Below are 22786 nucleotides of genomic sequence, written 5' to 3'. Positions count from 1 at the left end.
TTCAATTCTCAGCAGTCACATGGTGGCTCACAACCATCTATAATGAGATCTGGTGCCCTCTCTGGAAGGCAGGCGCACATGCAGGCAGAACATTGTATACATAATAAATAAATATATCCTTTGTTTGTTTGTTTGTTTTTTGAGACAGGGTTTCTCAGTGCTAGCCTTGGCTCTCCTGGACTCACTTTGTAGACCAGGCTGGCCTCGAACTCACATCAATTCACCTGCCTCTGTCTCCTGAGCACTGAGATTAAAGGCGTGTGCCACCACACCCAGCTATAAATAAATTTTTTTCTTAAAAAAAGAATACTCAATGTATCTTACCCAGCAAATTCAACAAATCTCTGAGGCAGTCATTCATCTACCTGAGACGTGCGTGACTCTGAAAAAGAGGGTCTAGCATGCAAATGTAAAGCTTTCTAAGCCTTCAATGATCCCAGGCACTTACTTGCATGGGGGAAACAGCGGCGGCGGGAGGGGTTTTCATGGGACTTGGACTCAGAGGCGTTCGAGGAATTGCAGCTGCAGCAGCATTTGGAACTACAAAAATAGCAACTGAGAAAGTTAGTGATAAATACATCATGGTGCAGAGGGAGTTTCCTGCTCATCTCCATGGAAGGCTTCACCAGTTATCCAATGCTCCTAATTTCCTGCAAACTGTGTGCTGTGGGCACTGACTGACCCCATGCTGACTGCTCAAAGCAGAGCCTATAATAGACATTTCTTCTACCAGATGAATGGCTTGCATTCTTAGGCCAGTACTTCAGTTTTGCTAATTAATCACACTGTATGGCTAAAATACTCCATAAACCAATAAAATCTAAGAAAGAAGAAAACAAGAGGATGAGGCATAGCTCAATGGTACCGCACTTGGAGCATGCTTGAGGGGTTCCATCACTATTTGTGTATTTTTAAGAAACAAAATAAGAGGCAGGTATGGCGGCAAACACCTATAATCAATCTCAGTACGTTAGAGGCTGAGGCAGAAGGATCACAAGCTGAGACTAGATTGAGCTACTTAGCAAGTATTCTAGGTCAACCTTGGCTGCATAGTAGGACCCTGTCTCAGTAAACGACACACACACACACACACACACACACACACACACACACACACACACAGTCTACAGCTTTTATCTAAGATTGCAGATATGTCTTCAGGGTTAGTGCTGAAGAGCTATATCACCAAGAGTCTAGCTTGCTTGTTTCTGACCCTGAAGTGCAGTATTGTCAGTTTGTACAAAGTAAAAGAGTAGATCAGCAGTTACAGAATCTTGATCTGAACTTCTTTCCAATTATAATAACTATAGGACTTTAAACAAGAAAAATTCTCTCAACGACAAAAAGAGACTAATTAGTTTACTGACGTTAGTAGTTGCAGGTGGCTTGAACTAAAGTGTATGTCTCTAGCAATGAAGAAAGAGAAAAGAACAAGGAAATCCATGTTGAAGGGACAGTGAGGGAAAGGAGTTAGGTTCCTAGGTTTCTGGTCTTGGTAACTGAGCAGAACTGCGCTGACACTAGGTGTGGGGAACAATGAAGCGGGAGCACGGGGTCTGGTCTGAACATAAGGATGCCTAGATGCTCAAGAGTCAACGTCAATGAGGCACTCGGTGACAGGATTGAGAAATTCAGAGGAAGGTTAGGAGTTGGAGTTACATTTCCAGAAGTCTGTGCATAAAAAGAAACAAGAAGTCACAGGAATGCATGTATCCACCTAAGGAGAAAAGATACAGCTTGGCCTGGGAAGTAAAGCATGCAGCTGACACCAGGATTTTAAAATGAAATACATTCAAGCCCCTGTAGAATGTGCCTTAATTCACCATACCATAGGATGCCATGTGACCCTGCATGGGCTCTCTGACACCATAAACAAGCTGATGAAGCAGAGTAAGATCATATAGAATACCGAACTAGATAAGGAGGATGTGTCAAGTGAACAGAGCCACAGCCTTGCAAACCACAGACAAGGAATCCATTACCTTGAGATGCACTGTCGAAAGACTTGATGAGGGTTTTTACTGTGGGAGTTGGCTCTGAGGAAGTTGAGGACCTTCTACTCAGTCCCATCCCTTGCCTCAAGGCTGCCAAATCTCTTTCAACAGCATTCATGTAGTTATACACTCGGCCACGCTCCTCCTCTTGCCTAAAAACAGTGAAATAAAGGCATTGGTGTGTATGAGAAAACAACCATTTTTAAGTTCCTGATTGAAAAGCATTAAAAGGTATTAGGGTTTGGTTTTTGTTTTGTTTGTTTTGTTTTAAACTGTACCAGTTGGACACTGTAATTGCCTGACCTAATATTCTTTGCCTGGTAAACAGCAGGAAATGATACTGAAATGCTCATATCAGGTTATCCTAAGCAAGTTAAACAGCCATCAGATTCCATTTGCATTAAGTGTCAGGTGAGGACATCAGTAATCAATTAGCAGTGAGGCAGGAGGCAGACTGGCCTCGGCCTGACACAACTGGGAAGCTCTGCTCCTGTGCTGCCAGGAAGATGCACCCTTTCTTGGGCACCTGGGAATTGATGAGCAGATAATCTATGCTGGCTCCAGCTAAAACACTGCTTACACAAGGACATGCAAGTAATGGAGCCAAAAGCTCCAGCTCCCTAAGAAGGGATAAACTGCTGTAGTCTCTCTCCACAGAGTCCCTACCAAGGACTAGAAACGTTTATTAAGTTCATTAAGACCGTGAAATATTTTATTCAGCTCTGTGAGTTCCAGGCTAGTCTGATCCACACAAAGCTGAATAAAATATTTTATGTACTTAATTAATTTATGTACTTAATTAATTTAATGAGAGCTGTTAAAATCTAAAAATGCCTGTATAAAAGTTTTATTTTCCAAGTTCAAATTTTCTAAGAAAAATAAGTGTCTTAGATTTCAAAAATATGTATTTAGCCAGGTATGGTTGTACATGCCTTTAATGCCAGCACTTAGGAGGCAAAGGCAGATGGATCTTTGTGAGTTCAAGACCAGCCAGCTACAGGGCAGCCAGGATTATTCAGAGAGACCCTGTCTCAAAATAAGTAATAATATATATATATTAATATATATATACACACATATATATATGAAATGCTTTTAACTGCTTAGAAGACAGCTGTATTTTAGTTTATTCTGTATTCAATCTGTTAAGATATAAAAATATGGATCTCAAATAAACGTGTGTTTGAACTGGGGAAGAATATTGTAACAGCTTTCAGATAACTGTGACTCTTCTATAATATATGCTAAAATGAAACAATGGGTAGCTACTTAATTTTTGCTAGGCTGGGAAAGTTACTTAGCCCTGAGCTCCCGCCTAGACAGGTAGAAGGCCTACCATGGGGGAAACGTCAGTTGCACTGGAGACATGGTGCAGCACTACAGCACTTACTGAGCACGAATGAAGCTGTGTTTGAGAACCATCACTCCAAGAAGAAAAAAATTAGTAACAATGCAGAAAATGAAACCATGTACATTAACTTCTCCTACCTATCCACTCAAATTCACTGGTTTATTACATACTTTGAAAGAATTTTCTACCCATCTGATTCTGTAACATCATATATTGATCATAAGAAAAATACTGGTAGACGGGCAGTGGTGGCGCACACCTTTGATCCCAACACTCGGGAGGCAGAGGCAGGCGGATCTCCGTGAGCTCAAGGCCAGCCTGGTCTACACAAAAGAGAGGGAGAGAGAGAGAGAAAGAGAGAGAGAGAGAGAAGAAAAATATTGGCATTTCACAGGTTTTTCCAATTATATAATACATTTAAGTCATATTTGCTATTATTAATGATAGCATTAAAAACCTCTAGGGCCAATGAGATGGCTCAGCAGGTAAAGGAGCTTGCTACTAAGCCTGACAACCTGAGTCTGATGCCCAGAACACATGGAGAAAACCAACCTTTACAAGTTGCCTTCTTTTTTCCAGATGCAATGGCACACATACAAAATAACTAAATATAATTAGAAAAAAGCCTCCTATCTGCCATTGCAAGATTAAGATTCAAAAAGTTTTCCAAAATTCTAAGGCTCTCTTGAATATCTTTATATTTTATCAACAACAAATACCATCAATTGTTTTTCTTGATGGATAGGCTCCTAATTATTTTCGTTTTTTGTTTTGTTTTTGTTTGGTTTGGTTTTCTGAGACAAGGTTTCTCTGTGTAGCTTTGGCTGTCCTAGATTCACTGTGTAGACTAGGCTGGCCTCGAACTCACGCCCGGCTTCTAATCATTTTCAAAGGACTTCTTGTCAAATAAAAATGTGCCATGAAAGAAAACAGAAGCGCAAACTGAAACTGACGCACAGTCCTCACCTCCAGCGAGCTTCACACTTGAACACACAGCTTTTAGCAGAAGTGCCTGCTCAAATTTCCCATTTTGTTACACAGGTTGAAAACAGGGCATTCCAAGACTGAGATTTGGTAAAAGTAACACTTTACCCATCCAAGAAAAGTTTTTTTTTTTAGTTTATTTTTTATTATGTATAAAGCGTTCTGCTGGCATCTGTGCCTGCATACCGGAAGAGGGCACCGGGGATGTTATTACAGATGGTTGTGAGCCACCATGTGGTTGCTGGGAATTGAACTAAGGACCTCCAGAAGAGCAGACAGTGCTCTCAATCTCTGAGCCATCTCTCTAGGCCCCAAGAAGAGTATTTTTAAGTGAAACTCATGTTTTGTTTCATTTAGGTAGTTTTGCACTTTAAAAAAAAGTGTTACCATGTGTTATAATGAGCTTGACTACAAGAGTGATTAAAACCAGGTGTGGTGGCGCACACCTTTAATCCCAGCATTCGGGAGGCAGAGGCAGGCGGATCTCTGTGAGTTCAAGGCCAGCCTGGTCTACAAAGTGAGTCTAGGACAGCCAAGGCTACCCAGAGAGACCCTGTCTCAAAAAAGAGTGACTTGATACCAAGGCTTTGGTTCACCAGGCTGACATTTGTTCTTCACTGTTGGCACAGTGAAAACAGTTAGCAACCAGTCAGTATTATGAGAAAGACCAAGTGCAAGGGGTCTAGGAGTATGCCAGGGACTGGCAGTATTACTCTGACAATCACTGTTATACAAGATGCTCTCTCTTCTGTTTTTTAATAGAGAGTGTGTGTGTGTGTAGGGGCCCACAGAGGCCAGAATAAGGCAACCTGTGCCTAGAACCTGAGCCTCCTGACAAGGGTGCAAGAACCAAGCTCAGAGCTTTTGGAGGAGCAGGAAGCACTAACCACTTAACCACCTCGTCAGTCCCAGATGCTGCCTCTTTTGGTGGCATTTCGTTGAAATATGAAGACCAGTAAACTTTTAGGGTGCAACAGAAGGACCATTCAAGTCGAAGAGTCGCCTGGCAGGTGTACTGCCCTAGGTTCATCCCCAGCATGATAGATCGAAGCATGGATGAATGGACGGGCAGACAGGAGCCACCTCAGGCAGTCAGGGCAACTATCAAATGAGGCATTTCTGATAAGCCATTTAATAATAAAGAAGAAAGAGTAAGGGCAGCTTTATTTATACCAGTGGGGATTTATCAGGCCTCATTCAGAGCCAGGCTTAAGAATGTCAATGAACAACACTGAGCAACACATCAGGACTGAGCAAGAATAAAGTAAAAGTCTTTCAAAGATATAGTGCTTCTCCCTATGCCTAACTAAGAATTGCTCAACGTGAAGTAAAATCAAATTCTTAATAATAGTAACATAAACTCTCTCCCCCACTAATATGGAGTCTCACTATGGAACATCTCACTGTGACACATCACAGGTATCACCTCATGTGGTCATTTTTATGGATTTCCAGTGGCCTTTGTGTACATGTGGAGGGGGCTACTTTGGAGGACATTGGAAAAGTGAAATTCCACACGTGAGTTATGCAAGGAAACTAACACTGTACCAATCATTTGTTTTTCCGAACTCAGCAACTCAAGCTACTTCAATCCCTTTTCAAGCTTTAGCTCATTTACTCATTCATTTACAGAACTCTAAAGTGGCCATAGAGCCTCCACTTTACAACCCAGGGCCCAGGGAGACAGCATTGTTAACTGAGATCACCATCTACTAGGAGGTGGGCCAGACAGACCGCTTCTGTGCGTTGAGAAGAAGAGGGCTGGACTGTAGCATCAGTGGCACGTTGCTGTTTTACTGAGACAGACAATCAGTTTCTCAGAACATACTTGCGTGACTTTATTTCCTCCAATTCCTTTGTGAGTTTCTCATTTTTTTCTTGGGCCTCGAGTAGCCTCCGCTTTAGGTCACCAATTTCTTCTTGGGCTTCAGACTTGATGTCGTTTGCGATGACCACTGCGGTCTGGAGATCGGCCTGAAACTGCCGCCATTCCGCGGACTCTTCCTACATTAGAAACTAAATTTTAACTTCCGAAAGAGCGCAATGAGGATTTACTTAAAAGCAGTAAGATTTGTTTATGATTAGTTTGCCCTAACAAGTCATACTCCTGAATGACATTTCTTAATCCCAAGAGTTGCTGTTATTGATTTTTTTTTAACAGACAAAGCAACTCTTCTCAGAGAACTTGTTCTTAATAAAGGGAAGATCTGCCATCTGATCTCCTACTGAGGCATCAAGTACTCAGAGTGCTCAATAAATATTGATGACAAAAAAAAGTTAGACTTCCTTTCCTCATGCAAGTTTCAAAGCAAGTCTTACAAAAATAAATATCATCAAAAATTAAGAGCTTCACCTCTGGAACTCTCAAGAAGGTATATAAATGGTATGTGAACCATACAGTGAAGAACTATAAATACCCTAACATCAAATACCAGCGGAGGGGTGGGGGGGGAGAGCTAAAGGAAAAGGAAGAGGAAGCCAGAAGAAAAACTGAACCTCAGTGTAGACAGACACAATCATACAAAGAGGCGTAAGAACTGAGTGGTCTGCCACTTCCCACAGACAAGAAGGATGCGGGTGTGGCTGGGCGGCCGGCTCCCTCGGGGCTTCTCTTCCCCCAGAGCCACAGCTGGGCCTTGCCTGAGCCCTCTTGCCCTCCTAGCAATTTTCTGACACCATGAAAGCAGCTAGAACAGCTGTGCCAGAACTCAGGTGTGACCAGCACACTCTTCCTCCACGGCTTAGCAGCATGGATGTTGGCAGCTGAGCGAACCCAGAGAATACAGAAAGCTCACTTAAAACAGCATGCTTCGTGATTTTAAAATCAAAAGTTAATAAACTTTCTTTAACACTTCCTGTCGGACAGTGGTGGCTCACACCTTTAATCCTAGCACTCAGGAGGCAGAGGTAGGCAGATCTCTCTGAGTTTGAGGCCAGCCTGGTCTACAAAGTGAGTCCAGGACAGCCAGGGCCACACACAGAGAAACCCTGTCTCAAAAAACTAAAACAAACAAACAAACATTTTCTTATTACATCTTCCTAAAATTACTACCCACAAATCACTACCAATACACTCTCCTATCCTAAAAGCAGTGTCAGTCCCGATGTAAGATAATGGCACTTGCTTTCCACCCGAGCCCGGTGTGGCCGATATCCACAGTATCTACAGATTAAAGTAACAGCACAAATTCCAGAACACCATGCTTCCCAGTGAGACAGCACATAAAGTCACCCTACCCGAAGTCTCCTGTGAAGTGTCTTGATTTCTCTTTCCATGTCGTGCTTTTGGTCTTGGAGTTTTTTAACTGTATCTAAAAAGACCACAAAGATGAAATATTTCTTATTAAACCTGAAGTTCTTAATGACCTTAAATGCTCAAAAGAAATGACAAAAAGAGGTGCTAAAATATGATCATCAAAATAGCTAGCTGTCCTGTGCAAAGATTTGTTTACTTTCATCACAAACTTAAAGGCATGAAAGAATATTCAACCCAAGAATATAGTTTCTGCATCACTTCCTAAGTAAACTGAAAGCAATTGTTAGAAACATACATATTACTGGCACAAAGCCAATCAAAACAACATTGACTGCTATTAAATGTCAGCTTTTAATCACAGAAGTTATCGTTGTAAACCATGCAAGCCTAATTCCCTTTACACATTGTAATAAATTCCAGAAAAGTGAATTCAGTAAGTTATTTATAAAACTGATTGCAATATATCCAGAAGCTACCAATTATCTGTGGAATGGTAGCAGTAAATACAATAGGAAATCACATGCTGTTTAGAAGTAAGTTTTGCCTTAAAAACCACCCACGCACAGAAGAGAATTACCTCAGGAGGGTACCACGTTGTCACTGTCCTAGACATCTGTCATACTTGTTACTCTGACAGCTCAGTAATAAATCACTTCTCAGTTATGTAGCAGAAAGGCACTTAGGTGTGGAAACAATCCTTACTAACACTTTGCTATGGATGCTAAAGTTCCCTCTCCATTCTCACCCATAATTCTTTCTCTCTTCCTCCCCCCACATATACATAAAATAATAAACCTATCTTTCAAATCCAGGAACTCATACATGCTTTGCATATGTTTTCAACCACCGAGCTACATTCTAAGCCATGATGCATGTGTTTTAATGTTTGCTTGTTTTGAGACATAGCTCTGGCTGTCCTGGAACTCACTACATAGACTGGGCTGGTCTTGAACTCACAGAGACGCAGAGATCCACTGACATGCCTCCCAAATGCTGACATTAAAGGGGGAGGGGCAGAAACAGAGAGACAGAGACTGCTTGATCTGTGACTTAAGTGAGCACAGGGGTACAGGTCAGAGGACGCCTTCAGTGTTGGTTTCTCTCTTCCACTACGGTTTCTAGGACTGAACTTAGGTTAATCAAGCTTGCAAGGCAAACACTTCTCTCAAGAGCCCATGATATTTCAAAAATGATATAAAGTAACTTCAGGAATAACATATTAGTATAAGCTACAATATTTCTTGAAGTTAGATAAAATGAGGCAAAACAGTGGCGAGAACAGAATAAAATGATATGAAATGAAACGAGGGACAGTCTAACTTTGGCAGCCAATAATTAATATCTCCACTAGGAGACACTGCCACAGATTGTTTAGTGAAGCCAAGGTCCATGAAATAAAAAGTGTCCAAAATTTATTATTAATTCAACAATCTTGTAAGTATAAACTATAAGTTGGGCTGTTTTCTAAATAATGAAGACAAAAAGAAAAGGATAACTTCTCTTCAAAGGATTAAAGTTTAGAGGCTGTCTCCTGTGAAGGCTACATCAAACCTCCTTTAACCTGGAAGCCGAGGCTTGACACAGCCCTTCCTCCCTCCCCATGCAGTCAAGGCAAAGTGAACACAGTGAGTGAGTGGACAGGTCCATGGCTCTATTCTCTGCTGACAGAAACAAGGGTGACTCTGAAACCAGCAGGTCTGGCTCCTTGTCAGCTTGCACATGGGTGACTTCATACACAAACAAAGAGTAAAGACAAAAGATGAAAATACTGGGCTGGAGAGATGGCTCAGCAGTTAAAAGCACTGTTTGCTCTTCCAGAGGTTCTGAGTTCAAGTTCAAGCAACCACATGGTGGCTCATAACCATCTATAATGGGATCTGATGCCCTCTTCTGGCCTGCAGGTGTACATGCAGATAGAGCAGTCATATACATTAAATAAATCTTTTATTAAAAAAAAAAAACAAAAGAAGGTATTTTTTAAAAAGATGAAAATACTACAGAGTCTGCTTTCCTTTATACTCAGACCACTTATGTATAAGAATTTTTTGTTGTTTTGTTTTGATGTGAGGTACCTCCCCACTTAGCCCTTGCTGGCCTGGAACTTGTTATGTTGACTAGGCTGGCCTTGAACTCACAAGAATTCACCTGACCAAGATATTTTATAAGGAAAACAGCAAACAAAAAAAATTCACTTAAAATTGGCCAAAAATTGTTTTCCTGGGGGCCAGAGAATTGGGCGTGCTGGCTGCTCTTCCTAAAGGACTCAGGTTCAATTCCCAGCACCCACATGGCACCTCACAACTGTCAGTAATTCCAGATCCAAGCTATCTGGGCCGTATAAACACAGGTAAAACACTCATATACAGAAAAACAAAATTAAATTGTAAAAACTTGTCTTCCTTTTCTTCTAGTCACAAGGACATCTTCAGACATAGTCACAAGACAGCCAACTGTATTCCAACCCACTTGTTGCACCTGCCATCTTGATTCCTGTGGCAGATTTAAATGCCGTGCCCACCATCCTAGACTGCTTATACCCTTCTAATTTCCTCAGCTCCTTTTGCTCTTCCGGGCTTTTCTTCTCTGACCTCTACATTCACGTCCATAGACCTCACAGTCACTCCCGTTAACAAGAACATTTGTTACTGCTGGTACTACATATGAATTACTGTGCTGTTGTTATTCCTTTTAAATAAAAAGGAAAGCTGCCAGCAGAGGACTATTTAAATAGCATTAACTGTACTAAACAGGTCTTTGGGGATGTGATTTAAGCTTTATGATTATGTTTGTATTTTTCCTCTGAGATAAAAAAGGAAAACATGCTTGGGGGGTTTCTAGTTAGTTTTCTTTTTCTTTCTTTTTTTTTTTTTAAGTGACTACTGCTACCTAGCACCATCAATGGTCACACAAGAAGAAATTATCACCCGCTCCAGTTTCCCTAGTGTGATCAACACTGCCACCTACTGTCTTCAATTCAGATTCTATCAAAAACCAGAACTATTATCTCCTTGCTTTTTTTTTTTAAAGATTTATTTATTTATTATGTATACAGCATTCTACCTGCAAGCCAGAAGTGATAGTTGTGAGCCACCATGTGATTGCTGGGAATTAACTCATGGCCTTTGGAAGAGCAGTCAGTGCTCTTAACCTCTGGGCCATCTCTCCAGCCTCTATCTCCTTGCTTTTAAATTACAGATTAAACCTCTTTTTGTTTTTTGTTTGTTGTTTGTTTTTGTTGTTTTTTTTTTTTTGAGACAGGGTTTCTCTGTGTAGCCTTGACTGTCCTGGACTCACTTTGTAGACCAGGCTGGCCTCAAGCCAGGAGGCCTCTGCCTCCCAAGTGCTGGGATTAAAGGCATACGCCGCCACCGCCTGGCTAAACCTCTATTTTTTACAATGCTGTTTACTCTAGAAATGAGACAAACTGCTGTTGCATTATTAGTCCATCTAACTTTCTTCCCAGCAGTTCTAGGCACTGCCCTTCCTATTTAGTAATTGGCTTCATAACTGTCTCTACACCGATGACCTGTTGTCCCCAATAAACCAAGAAGAATCCATGCTAGCTCTGGTTCTCTGCCCACCAATCATGCAGAGACACTGGGCAGTTCCCATGGCCCAGGCTCCAGCTCCGATACTCTTAAAAACATAAGAAAACCATATACAACTGCCCTCTTGCCCTCAGAAACCAAGGAGGCTCTCTGGGGACTACATCAGTTGCTTCCATCTGATCCAGCATCTCCCAGAGAATGAACTAGGTGTGATTTTTCAGAGGAAAAAGAGAAGCCAAGAGTAAATAAAAAAGCCATAGGCAATGTGTACAGAACCTGTGAGAAGATATAACTGGTTTTAAAATAAACTATATGCAATTTTACCTTATTTTAAATTTTCGCTGAAATCTTTATTATTCTCCTCTCCTCCAAAAAAAGCAGTTACAACACTTTTTTTTTCTTTCTTTCTTTCTTCTTCTTCCTCCTCCTCCTCCTCTTCCTTCTTTTTGGTTTTTTGAGACAGGTTTTCTCTGTGTAGCTCTGGCTGCCCTGGAACTTGCTCTGTAGACCAGGCTGGTCTCGAACTCATACAGATCCGCCTGCCTCTGCCTCCGCCTCTGGAGTGCTGGGATTAAAGGCATGTGCTGTCACTACCTGGCCCTTTAAAGGACATGTTTTTTGTTTTGTTTTTTAAAGATGCCTGCATGCCAGAAGAGGGCACCAGATCTCATTATAGATGGTTGTGTGCCACCATGTGGTTGCTGGGAATTGAACTCATGACCTTTGGAAGAGTAGCCAGTGCTCTTAACCTCTGAGCCACCTCTCAGCCCCAACACTTTTTCTTCCAAATATTTATTTATTTATTTATTACATATACAGTGTTATGTCTGCACACTAGAATAGGGTACCAGATCTCATTATAGATGGTTGTAAGCCTCCATGTGGTTTCTGGGACTTGAACTCGGGACCTCTGGAAGAGCAGATAGTACTCTTAACCACTGAGCCATTTCTTCAGCCTTTTTTTCTTAATTCTAAAAGTAAGGTATATTCAAAATAAAAGTCTTCAGAAACAGAAATTGTAACAAAGTAAGATTACCTTTATTTGAATTTGACTTGCATCCTTTTGAGTGTCTATCATTTTGGTTTGGCTTTTTGTTTGAACTTGGTCTGCTGTGTTGCCCAGTCAAGGCTTAAACTTCTACAGAGGCTCAATACACCCCTCCTACCTCAGCAGCCCACGACACAGGACTAGAAGCACTACAACATCTGGCTAGCTTTTTCTTTTTTAAGCACAACAAGATGTTTGTACCGCTTCATAAGCCTGTAGCCATAAGACATCCTAGAGTATTCCATCAATGGAGCATATCAGACTTTGCTTCCAAAATCCCCCTCTTAACCAAGTTCACACAGTTCCAACTTTCTGTTATAAATACAGCAAATGTCTTTACACAACTGTTCAGATACTATGTGGAGGAAACTTCCAATAGTAGAGGTGATGAAGGGCCATTTGCAAATAGCCACAAGAGTTAATTCAGTGAACACTAGAAGGGTCTACCTCAAAAACACTGTGGTTTTTTGTGGGGTGTTTTGTTTTTTATTTTTTGAAAAGCCATCAACATACTTATGGTTTAACAGAGTAAAATAAAATTAGCATTTTAAAAAGGAACACTATGTGTCAGGCTACAGTGGAAATGTTTAGTGGGCCTAACTTACGTAAGTGCACTATCACTGGTTTTGTTTCGTTTTAATATACTCGGATCTGCCTTTTCCATCCTCTCTGGCAAATGGCAAAGAGAACGGGGGCTCACACTGTGTACATAAGCTATTCACTAGATCACAGCTTTTAAGATGCAGACTGTGGGACTGGAGAGATGGGTCAACAGTTAAAAGCACTGGATGCAACCCAGCAGTGGTGGCGCACGCCTTTAATCTCAGCACTCGGGAGGCAGAGGCAGGTGGATCTCTGTGAGTTCAAGGCCAGCCTGGTCTACAAAGTGAGTCCAGGACAGCCAAGACTACAGATCCCACCTGGCAACTCGGAACCACCCATAACCCAGGTCCAGGGGACTCTGCAACCTCGTCTCAACTGAGGGCACAACACACTCACAGAGCACTTCCATACATGCAGGCAAAAAACTCATACACACAAGTAAAATAAATCTTTACAAAATATAGTAGACTGTTTTCAAATTTTGTGATGACAAGTTGTGTGGCAAGCACAAGCACACGTCTGTAAACCTACAATGCTGTTTTTAAGGACACATTCCTCAAAGTGGACTGCTAAGCCTTTTGATAAAATTTTTATCAAGACTTTTAAAATATGCAGAAATCATACTCCTCTTAACAGCACATTAAAATATTCTTTCCTCCTCCTGCTTGTTATCATTCTTTTTAATTTTTCTCACATCTGCTTAATGAACATTTTGTTTTGTTTTTTATTTTCTTTTTCATGCTAAGTATCTCCTTTGTTTTTCCTGATTTATCTATTCATATACTTTTACATATATGTATATATGTATGTATATATGTATGTGTATATGTATGTATATGGGGGGGTCACTGTCCTAGCCATAGGCTTCTCACTACTGGTACAGCAACTAGTGATAGCTCTGCTGATGACACACATCAACTCTAACCAAAGTACTGGGTTGGTGCACCCATTTCACAGCAGGGTCACACTCCGCATGAGTCTCTGTCCTGGAGCACAGGGCAGGAGCCTGAAGTTCTGCAGACACCATCCATTTTCCTTTCTGACTCCAAGGTCATTCAAAGAGCCCAGGCATTCTATTCTACTCCTTTATCTGAGCTCAGAAACAAATAAGCCATGAAGCCGGGGACCTCAGTTCAGTGCCCAACCTTGAGCAGGAAGTTTTAGTAACATGCTTCCCTTCCATATTTTCACTCATTGTTCTGTGTGTTTTCCTGTCTTATTTCTCCATACTCCTGACTCTATCTGCTTTCTATACTCCAGAAATTACTCAAAATTACTGATCCACTAGTACAAGCCAACTGTCTTCTACCTCAACGTTAGCATCACTGAGGCTTTTATAGCTCATTCATACTCTTCTCTTTTTTTTGGGTTTTTCAAGACAGGGTTTCTCTGTGTATCCTTGGCTGTCCTAGATTCACTTTGTAGACCAGGCTGGCCTCGAACTCACAGCAATCCGCCTGCCCCTGCCTTCTGAGTGCTGGAAATAAAGGCGTGCGCCACCACCGCCCGGCCCGCTCATTCATACTCTTAGGAACAAGAAGGACACAACTTTCTGAAGCCATGTTCTGAACTGGAAGTTCTAAGTTTACACACACCTTTGTGGCTCAGATGCTAAGACCATGGTACTGGTATGACCTGGGAGTCTGCTGGGGCTCTAAATATATTATAACTTTGAGATTATTTCATAGGTCATTAAGCACTATTCATTATGATTACTGATTAATCCTCAAGTTCACCGTTTCTCTGTTCATTCATTTAAACATGTTTTCATAATAAATGTTAAATTTGAGTTCTAGAGTGCCTCCTTGCTCTGTTTGCAGTTTTTATTTCTCTGCAGTTTTCAATTTGTCCTTTCATTCTGAGCATATTTTCTTCCACATTCATGAGCCCAGGAGCTGTTGTTAAGTCCTATGTACCAATTCCAAAGTCAGGAAGTCATCTTGGGGTGACTACTATTGAATATAAGGCTTCTTTGGGGCTGATGAAGAGGTTCTAAAATTGACTTGTGGTGAAGCTGGGTAAAATATTCCAAAGAGGAAATCTTGCATTCTCAAATAACAATATTCTCTGTTATCTAATCAATGTATTATGTGCAGAGATAACTCCAAATGTGAGAATTTTCTACAGAAAAAATGTAAGCACTATCAAACTCCAGAGAAAAAGTAACTGCCAAATTCTAGAGATCTAACATAAATTATAAAATTTGTTTAGACACTGGTTATTATTTAAAAGAGAGAAAAGGGGATGTGGTAGCATGTGGAAACCAAGTGGCACAAGGGTCGTAAGTGTCAGTGAAGCTGGTCAAAGTTAAGTAAAAACCCAATGAATACAGAAAGCTAGCTAGCATCCATGAGGTCCTTGAATCCTTCTATGGCACTATAAAAAAAGAAAATTACTAAACATTGAGAATAAATAAAGCTGTAAAAGAGACATTCTGATGACAGCTGGAAAAACCTCACTGTTGGCTATTGGTTGATACTAAGAAACTAAGAATAATTTTACAGAGGTGCTCAGGAGAGTCTAAGGAATCAGATGCTGAAATATTTAAGAATTTAATTATATAAGCCGGGCGTGGTGGCACACGCCTTTAATCCCAGCACTCGGGAGGCAGAGGCGGGCGGATCTCTGTGAGTTCGAGGCCAGCCTGGTCTACAAAGTGAGTCCAGGACAGCCAAGGCTAACACAGAGAGACCCTGTCTCGAAAAACCAAAATAAAAACCAAAAAAACAAAAAAAAGGAATTTAATGACATAAGGTTGGAACTTATTAAGTAGTTCAACATACACACGCATAAGCAATATAAACACTAAGTATCTTCTAATATTAATGCATATTTGAATTTTTTATCTCAAAAAGTTGGAAAAGCTATGTAGCTTTTTTTATAATTACTCAGGATTTTTAGAATTTTCCCAGTAAACTCCATTTATGGAAAATGAGTGCTTCATAGTTTTGCCCTAGAATTTTCATCATCTAACATCTTTCTAGTTGATACCACAGTTACCACAAGATGTCACTCTTCCCATGCTGGAAGCCAAAGGACTGCATCAGAACTGGGTAGCATCAGTATTCTCAATAGACGCTCAACTTCCAAAGCTACATGGGAAAACTTCTTATAAGAAAGAAGCAAAATTGCTCCATCACTCTGTGAAGATTTTTAAGTTGGTACTGGTTGGGGGAGGCATTTTTTTTCAGTGGTATGACCACTGGTGGCTTGCCTATGTGTCTATAAATTACCCAAAGTTTTAAAGAACACACCCATGTTCCTGTAAGTAGCCCTAACAAAATTCACTGGGTCACACACACTAGCTGAGAAAAGGAAGAGATCAGCAGGAGACAAACCTCAGGGTAAATGGGGTAATGATAATAAAAATATATTATACACACATACGAAAGTCTCTAAATAAAACATTCTTGTGTAAAATATGTGCTGATAAAACTTTAAAATGTGTAATAAAAAATCAGAATTAAATAAAGTTTCTCAAATACAAAATATAAACTAAATCTAAGGCTACAGAGATGCTCAGATTGCTCACTGTTCTTCTGGACTCACTTATGCAAAGACCCACACACAGACATGCACACACATATACAATTATAAAGTAAAAAATGCATCTTTTTTTTTTTTAAGCTAAACATAAATGGTTGGAAAGTTCTTTTACTGTTTGCTTTTTTGGCTCTGAGACAAGACCTTATTGTAGTGGCTTAGGACTGTCAATCACCACTGAGCACTGGACAGCAGATGAATTTGAAGGGTTAAGCTGTAGATGAGAAACTTCACGGCAGTCACAAACATCATCTTCTCAAACAGACTCACTCCCACCATTGACTGTTCTAACACAGAGACTTCAGAATGTTCAGTAAAACCTTGGTCAACCCACAGGTTCAGGGTCAGCTAACCAGAGCTCCGAATTCATAAACTATATCCGGGCGTAGTGGCTCACATCTTTAATTACAGCACTTGGGAGGCAGAGGTAGGTGGATCCCTGCATTCGAGGGCAGCCTGGTCTACAAAGTCCAGGACAGCCAAGGCCACACAAAGAAACCCTGTCTTAAAAAACAAAACAAACAAATAAAAAAAGAGAAATTCCTAAGTTATAGCCTAAAAATTCCCCACAAATGGTCTGCTCTTCTTTGACAGTATCTCAAACGTCCCCATCAACCTATCAGTATCCCAATGCTGCATCTGCTAATCAACACTTTGTCAAGAAATAATAAACTGATAGTGCCCAAAGGAATATTGCACATATCTAATAATTTGAAAGGCTTTAACTAATGTGTCAGAAAAGGCTACTTCAGCCAGGTGTGGTGGCGCACGCCTTTAATCCCAGAGTTTGGGAGGCAGAGACAGGCAATCACTGTGAGTTCAAGGCCAGCCTGGTCTACAAACTGAATCCAGGACAGTCAAAGCTATACAGAAAAACCCTGTCTCAAAAAACAAAAAACAAAAAAACAAAATAAAAAATAAATAAAAAAAATAAAAAAAAGAAAGGGCTACTCCATTCACTTCGCCTGTCTCCAGGTGTGTAATATAAAAGTGAGGATGTAGTCCAGTGGTAAGATTTACATGGTCCTGAGCTTCACCGCCAGCATCACAAAGACAGTAGTAACACAACTCATTTGTTCTACCAGCTGCCACTGTTTATTACTCTATCTACCCATCAACCTCACTTTCCCCCAGAACTCCTTGGGGATATAGTAATCACAGCTCTTCACCTGAAAAACTCAGTGTGTGGTTTCTAAGAACAGGGATGTTTTATGTAAACATAGTGTAATTATCAACTTCCTAAATGTATTATTAGCATATCTTTAATCTCTTAGCCACAACTCAGTTTTTGATTAATGCCTTTGTATCATTCTCCCTGTAGCGATGGAGCTGTCTAGACGTGGGTATTACATCATGTCTCCTGAGTCTTCTTTCATGTGGGTATTTCCATGGCCTTTCTCTTTCACAATACTAGTGTGTGAGGGCTGCAGCACCCTCCACACCTCTGCTACTACACCACACCTCTTCTGTCTCATGCTTCTCTGTAGATGCCTCAGTCAGAATATGCCTCGCTTATGCTATGCCTAGTGCTTTGTGGAAAACAAAGTACTGCTCAACTTTCTCCTCTGCATAAGTAGTTAGATTTTCATCTTTTTCTCCCTTGTAAGTAATAAACAACTCACAAAAAAAATATACTCAGTTCAAATAAAAATCTTCCAACTTTCCTAAAAATCCAAAGTAACTACAAAATAAGGTTTAAAAATCTATTCATGCAAAGTACAATGAAACTTTATAATACAAAGTCTTCAGACTAATAGGAAAAACCAAATTTAAAAACAAAAAAACCTGTGCTCTATGCTACAAAATTAGTACACTTTCTTACTCTGCTCATTTGCAATGACTAAAGGTAAATAAGTAGTTTTCATAACAGTCTAGAAAATAAGTGACTCCATCAGCTTTTCACTTAAGTGATGGCGCTTAATTATACACAATTTTCAAGTAATGCTTTTATTGAACAGTTGAGAACAAAGTGCAGTGACCCAGTTTCCCAGCTAGCATGTGAAGTGTGTGAAGCACCCTTCGGCAAAGCAGACCTCTGTAAGTCGGCTGGGCTGCTGTGTCCACACTACGCACTAGTCAGAATGACCGTTCTCACTATTAAACACAGGCACCGGGAAGACGCTGAAGGCCCTTTGCTACTTACTCTCTAGATCAGAAATGATGAGGTTGTCATGAAGCTTCACAGCTCGGTGTTGTTCCACTTCATCTTCAAGTTCAAAGATCGTTTCCTTCATGTCGCTCCTCTCTGTGTCTTTTTCCTCCAGCTCTGACCTTAGTTTTTCTAATGTCATATTCAAATCTTCAATCTGCTTTTTGGCTTCTTCCTGGAAGGCCCGGTACTCATCTTCTACCTACAGAAACCGTGACGATTAAAAGGAGAATTGTTTCAAGATAAACCATGTAACTAAAGTAGTTACTGTGGGACAGGAAGCTAAGTGTGAGCCTCTAGGGACAGACAGATAAGCTGGCCAAGCCCTGCTACAGCATGGGGAACAGCACCACAAGACTCTCATACATGTCTGAGCACACACCCACGACATCACTGACTCAAGTATTCTCATGTATCACCCAACTTAGGCAGATTATTTATGAGGCATTTTGGGGACATTTGTTCTTCTCCAAAATTTGGGCTTAAAGTTCATTTGATGAATGAGTAACATGCTTCCTGCTCTCCCTAAAAATAAAAAATGCTGTATTTATGATAGAAAAACATTCAACCATAAAGACATTTTTTTAAAAAATTAAAGCTAGCAAGATAGCTCAGCAGGTAAAGGTGCTTGCTGCCAAGGCAGAGGACCTGAGTTCAAGTCCTAGAAACCACATGGTGGAAGGAAAGAACAGACTCCAAGTCATCCTCCAACCTCCTCACATGGCTCATAGCACATACACACCAACAGAAGTAAGGAAAACATAAAATTTCCATTTCAAATAGTCTTTATCAAAGTACTAGTTCCTAGTGCTTCTCAACATGCATCTCCTAAATTATCTCTCTAAAACTGAGTGACTACTAACAGACTGGCAAGGTGACTCAGGAGGTAAAGGCGCTTGCTGCCAAAATGAATGACCTGAGTCCAATCCTTCAAACTCACATGACAGGAGAAAACCAACTCCCACAGTCGTCCTGCCTGACACACCTCCAACACGCATGCATTCATATATTCCCTCCCCCACCTGAAACAAATGTAAAGTATGTTTTTAAAAAAGGGATCATTAAAATGGTTAAATTATTAGTCATTCAAGTTTTAGCCAAAGATGCACTGAAACTTCTCCCGGTACCACTCCCTGCACTTGCGTTGGGGAGACACTCGGCAGTCAGGAGCACTTCCTGCTCTTCTAGACAACCCTAGTTCAGTTCCCAGCACCCTCGTGAGAAGCCTCAGTAACAGCCTGCAGCTCCAGCTTCAAGAGATCCAACATCCTTTTCTGGCTTTTGTGGGCACACACACATGTGCCACAATTAACACACATTTTTAAAAGATATAAAATGTAGAGCCACGCCTTTAATCCCAGCAGAGGCAGATGGATCGCTCTGATGTAGATGGAATAGATAGAGAAGCTGGACAAAAACACCCGCTCAACAATCACTAGAGACATAGAACCCTCGACAGCACGTCAGCAACTTAACCAGCCATTCTGAGGTGTCTTCACTATTAGACTGAACGTCTGTGAAATGAGCCGCTGAGGGATCAGCTCCAAGCTCTTCGCCAGCAATAAACCCCACACCTCCAAGGAACAGGAGCAGCTGTTCTCTAAAACTAGAAGTAACTCACACACACACAAAAAAAATACAACATAACAGGACAAAAGGCAATAGACATTGTCAATCTTGGAAAACTGAGATCCTGACTCAGCATCTACTTTATGTCATGGTATTTAAAGATGAGGATATAAAATTATCTAGTACTCAAAGTGAAGTCTGGGTCTATGAATTCTCTGTAACAAAGTCTATCTGGGAAGAAAATGATAAAAAGCCGGGCATAGTGGCGCACGCCTTTAATCCCAGCACTCAGGGAGGCAGAAGCAGGTGGATCGCTGTGAATTGAGGCCAGCCTGGTCTACAAAGTGACTCCAGGACAGCCAAGGCTAACACAAGGAAATCCTGTCTCAGAAAAGAAAAGAAAAGAAAAGAAAAGAAAAGAAAAGAAAAGAAAAATTTGTGGGAAAATTTGTATGTTTTAGTTTTTTGCAACAGAGTTTCTCTGTGTGTAGCCCTAGCTGTCCTGGAACTCGATTTGTAGACCAGGCTGGCCTGGAACTCACGGAGATTAGCCTGACTCTGCCACCAAGGTGCTGGGATTAAAGGTGTGCACCACCACCATCTGGCTGAAAAATGACAATACTATAAGAAAACTTTTTACTCTATTTAAGGCAGTATATTTTACAACTTGAGAATGATTTTTAAATAAAAGGCACATTAAACAAGCACTTGCGTTTTCAACAAGCATGATATATATATATATATATGCCATATATATATGGCAGCTGTATAATGCTCAACAAGACCATCTGTGCAATACCTTAGCAATGGCGTCCTGCAACCGATTAGCATCGTTGCGGGTGTGAGCCAGATCTTCCTGTAGGCTACTGGCCAGCGTCTCTGCCTTTTCCTTGTCCAATCTGACACTCTCCAGGAGGTCCTGGATGTCAGATTTGTCCCCAGAGTTATGGATAGAATACAGCTCAGCCACTTTCTGCTTCTCATTCTCCAGCTGGGCCTTCAAGCGATTCATCTCTATCTGGTCACTGGCCACCGTAGCTTTGTACTCCTCCAACGTGGCTGCCAGGGCCGCTTTGCCCTTCTGCTCAGACTCAATGATCCGCTCCATGTGGTGGCTGCGCTCTTTGAGTGCACCTATCATTTCTTGAGCTTCCTTGTTGTCTTGTTCTGCCATCTTTAAAGTGTTGCTTAAATGCTGCTGGACACCTAGAAGCTGCTCTCGCTCAAAACGGGCGTTCTCAGCCAAATCCATGTAACGCTGCTCTAGCTCCATGTAGCGCCCACTCTTTACATCTTCATCTATGACGTAAGAAATGTGATGCTCATCTAGAAGGGAGCGGAAATATTCAATCTGTCGGCCGAAGTGTTCCAACTTGTCACTCTGCTGACACAGCGACTCCATCAGAATGACCTTCTCCTCTCCCAGCCTCTCGTTCTCACTGTTGAGCTCCTGGGTAATCTGCTGGAGATCCGCTAGCTCTTGCAGAGTTGCCTGCAGCTCCTCACTGGTACTGTGCTGGTTCTCCTCCATCTGGTGAATCCGTTCTGTCAGGCAAGCAACAGACACCTCGCTTGCATTCCCACTGCTCCCCTTCCGAGAGCGCTCTATGCTTGGGACGCCCTCTGACTCTGAAGAGGAGGGGGCGTCCAGAGCATCATCGCTCGAAGTGAGGGGCTGGTAAACCTCGCTGCACTCACTGTCCAGGTTGTCCATGGAGTTACTGTGCTGATGGTCCATGAGTGTATTTTCATCCTGACTCAGCAGATCCTCCACTGACCCAGGGGCAGAGCCTTCTACTGAAGATGTCAGAGTTCCTCCTCCATCACTCTGGTTGCCAGGGGTGATTTCTGGGCTCAGGGACTGATAGCCAAATAGTTTTTCCGAATTGTCCAGCCTTTGCTCTAAGGAAAAGCCCAATGCGTTCAGCCTGTCCTTTAGCATTCTGTTTTCATTTTTCAGTTGGTTGAGCTCCTCACGGATGGCTGTATTCTGTTCCTGCAGCTGCAGCAGCGTAGACTCCACATCAGTTGGCTGGTGAGCAGTAATGGTTTCCTTCTCCTCGGACTTGTCATCACCTTCACAGTGGTCTTCACTAATGCCCAGCTGAGCACGCATGTCTCGGAGTTCATTTCTCAAATGTAAAATTTCCACATCCTTGGTTTTTGCCAGTGTGAGGAGATCTTTCACCTTGGCTTCCAAAGCAGCTTTGTCACTGATCTGATTGTCCGACTTAGACTTGCTCATACGAATATCACACTCTGTAGCAGTGCGGCTGCGCGAACGTTTAGCCAGGGCCACATCGTTAGTTCCCTGACTTACAGAAGGCAATTTTTTGCTCTGGTTTAGCCGGGTGCGTTCACGTAATCTTTCTCTAGTAGAACTGGATTCTTTATTACCACCCGAAGTACTCCGTTTGGTTGAAGAACTAGTGCCTACACGTTTAAAACAAGAATTTAAGATAAAATTATTAGCGATAAAAATGCATGTGTTCAGAGCCCAGGTCTACAAAGGTGAAAGCTGGACAGCCACATGACATACACTACAAGTGGTCATCTTCAGAGTCAATCTCCTTGAAACCAGATCATCTTTTAATAAGCAATGAATTAGAAGCCACACATCTCAATTTGTACACTGGAAGAGTAAATTTTGTAGAACATGAACTATATCTCAATAAAGCTGTTATAAGATATGCACAGTAACTCAGAAACTGGAGTAGGAGCTGAACTCTGGCCAGAATGTA

General features: G+C 41.4%; 1 protein-coding gene across 2 annotated transcripts in view; it reads right to left on the bottom strand.

Annotated features, from left to right (window-relative positions):
• The window catches only part of SPECC1L (sperm antigen with calponin homology and coiled-coil domains 1 like), a 99563-nt gene that overhangs the window by 41143 nt on the left and 35634 nt on the right, over positions 1–22786 (bottom strand). For both annotated transcript variants that reach the window (XM_084753996.1, XM_084753997.1), the window contains exons 4-9: positions 20845–22478; positions 18471–18678; positions 7567–7640; positions 6158–6333; positions 1983–2146; positions 449–540 (exon numbers count right to left, since the gene is read on the bottom strand). In XM_084753996.1, the coding sequence (XP_084610122.1) occupies positions 449–540; positions 1983–2146; positions 6158–6333; positions 7567–7640; positions 18471–18678; positions 20845–22478 (2348 nt within the window). The remainder of the gene's footprint in view (positions 1–448; positions 541–1982; positions 2147–6157; positions 6334–7566; positions 7641–18470; positions 18679–20844; positions 22479–22786) is intronic.

Source organism: Acomys minous (assembly GCF_964271855.1).
Source record: "Acomys minous genome assembly, chromosome: 13".
Lineage (NCBI taxonomy): Eukaryota > Metazoa > Chordata > Mammalia > Rodentia > Muridae > Acomys > Acomys minous.
The sequence above is the reverse complement of the archived record's forward strand: the minus strand, read 5'-3'. Positions and strand labels throughout refer to the sequence as shown.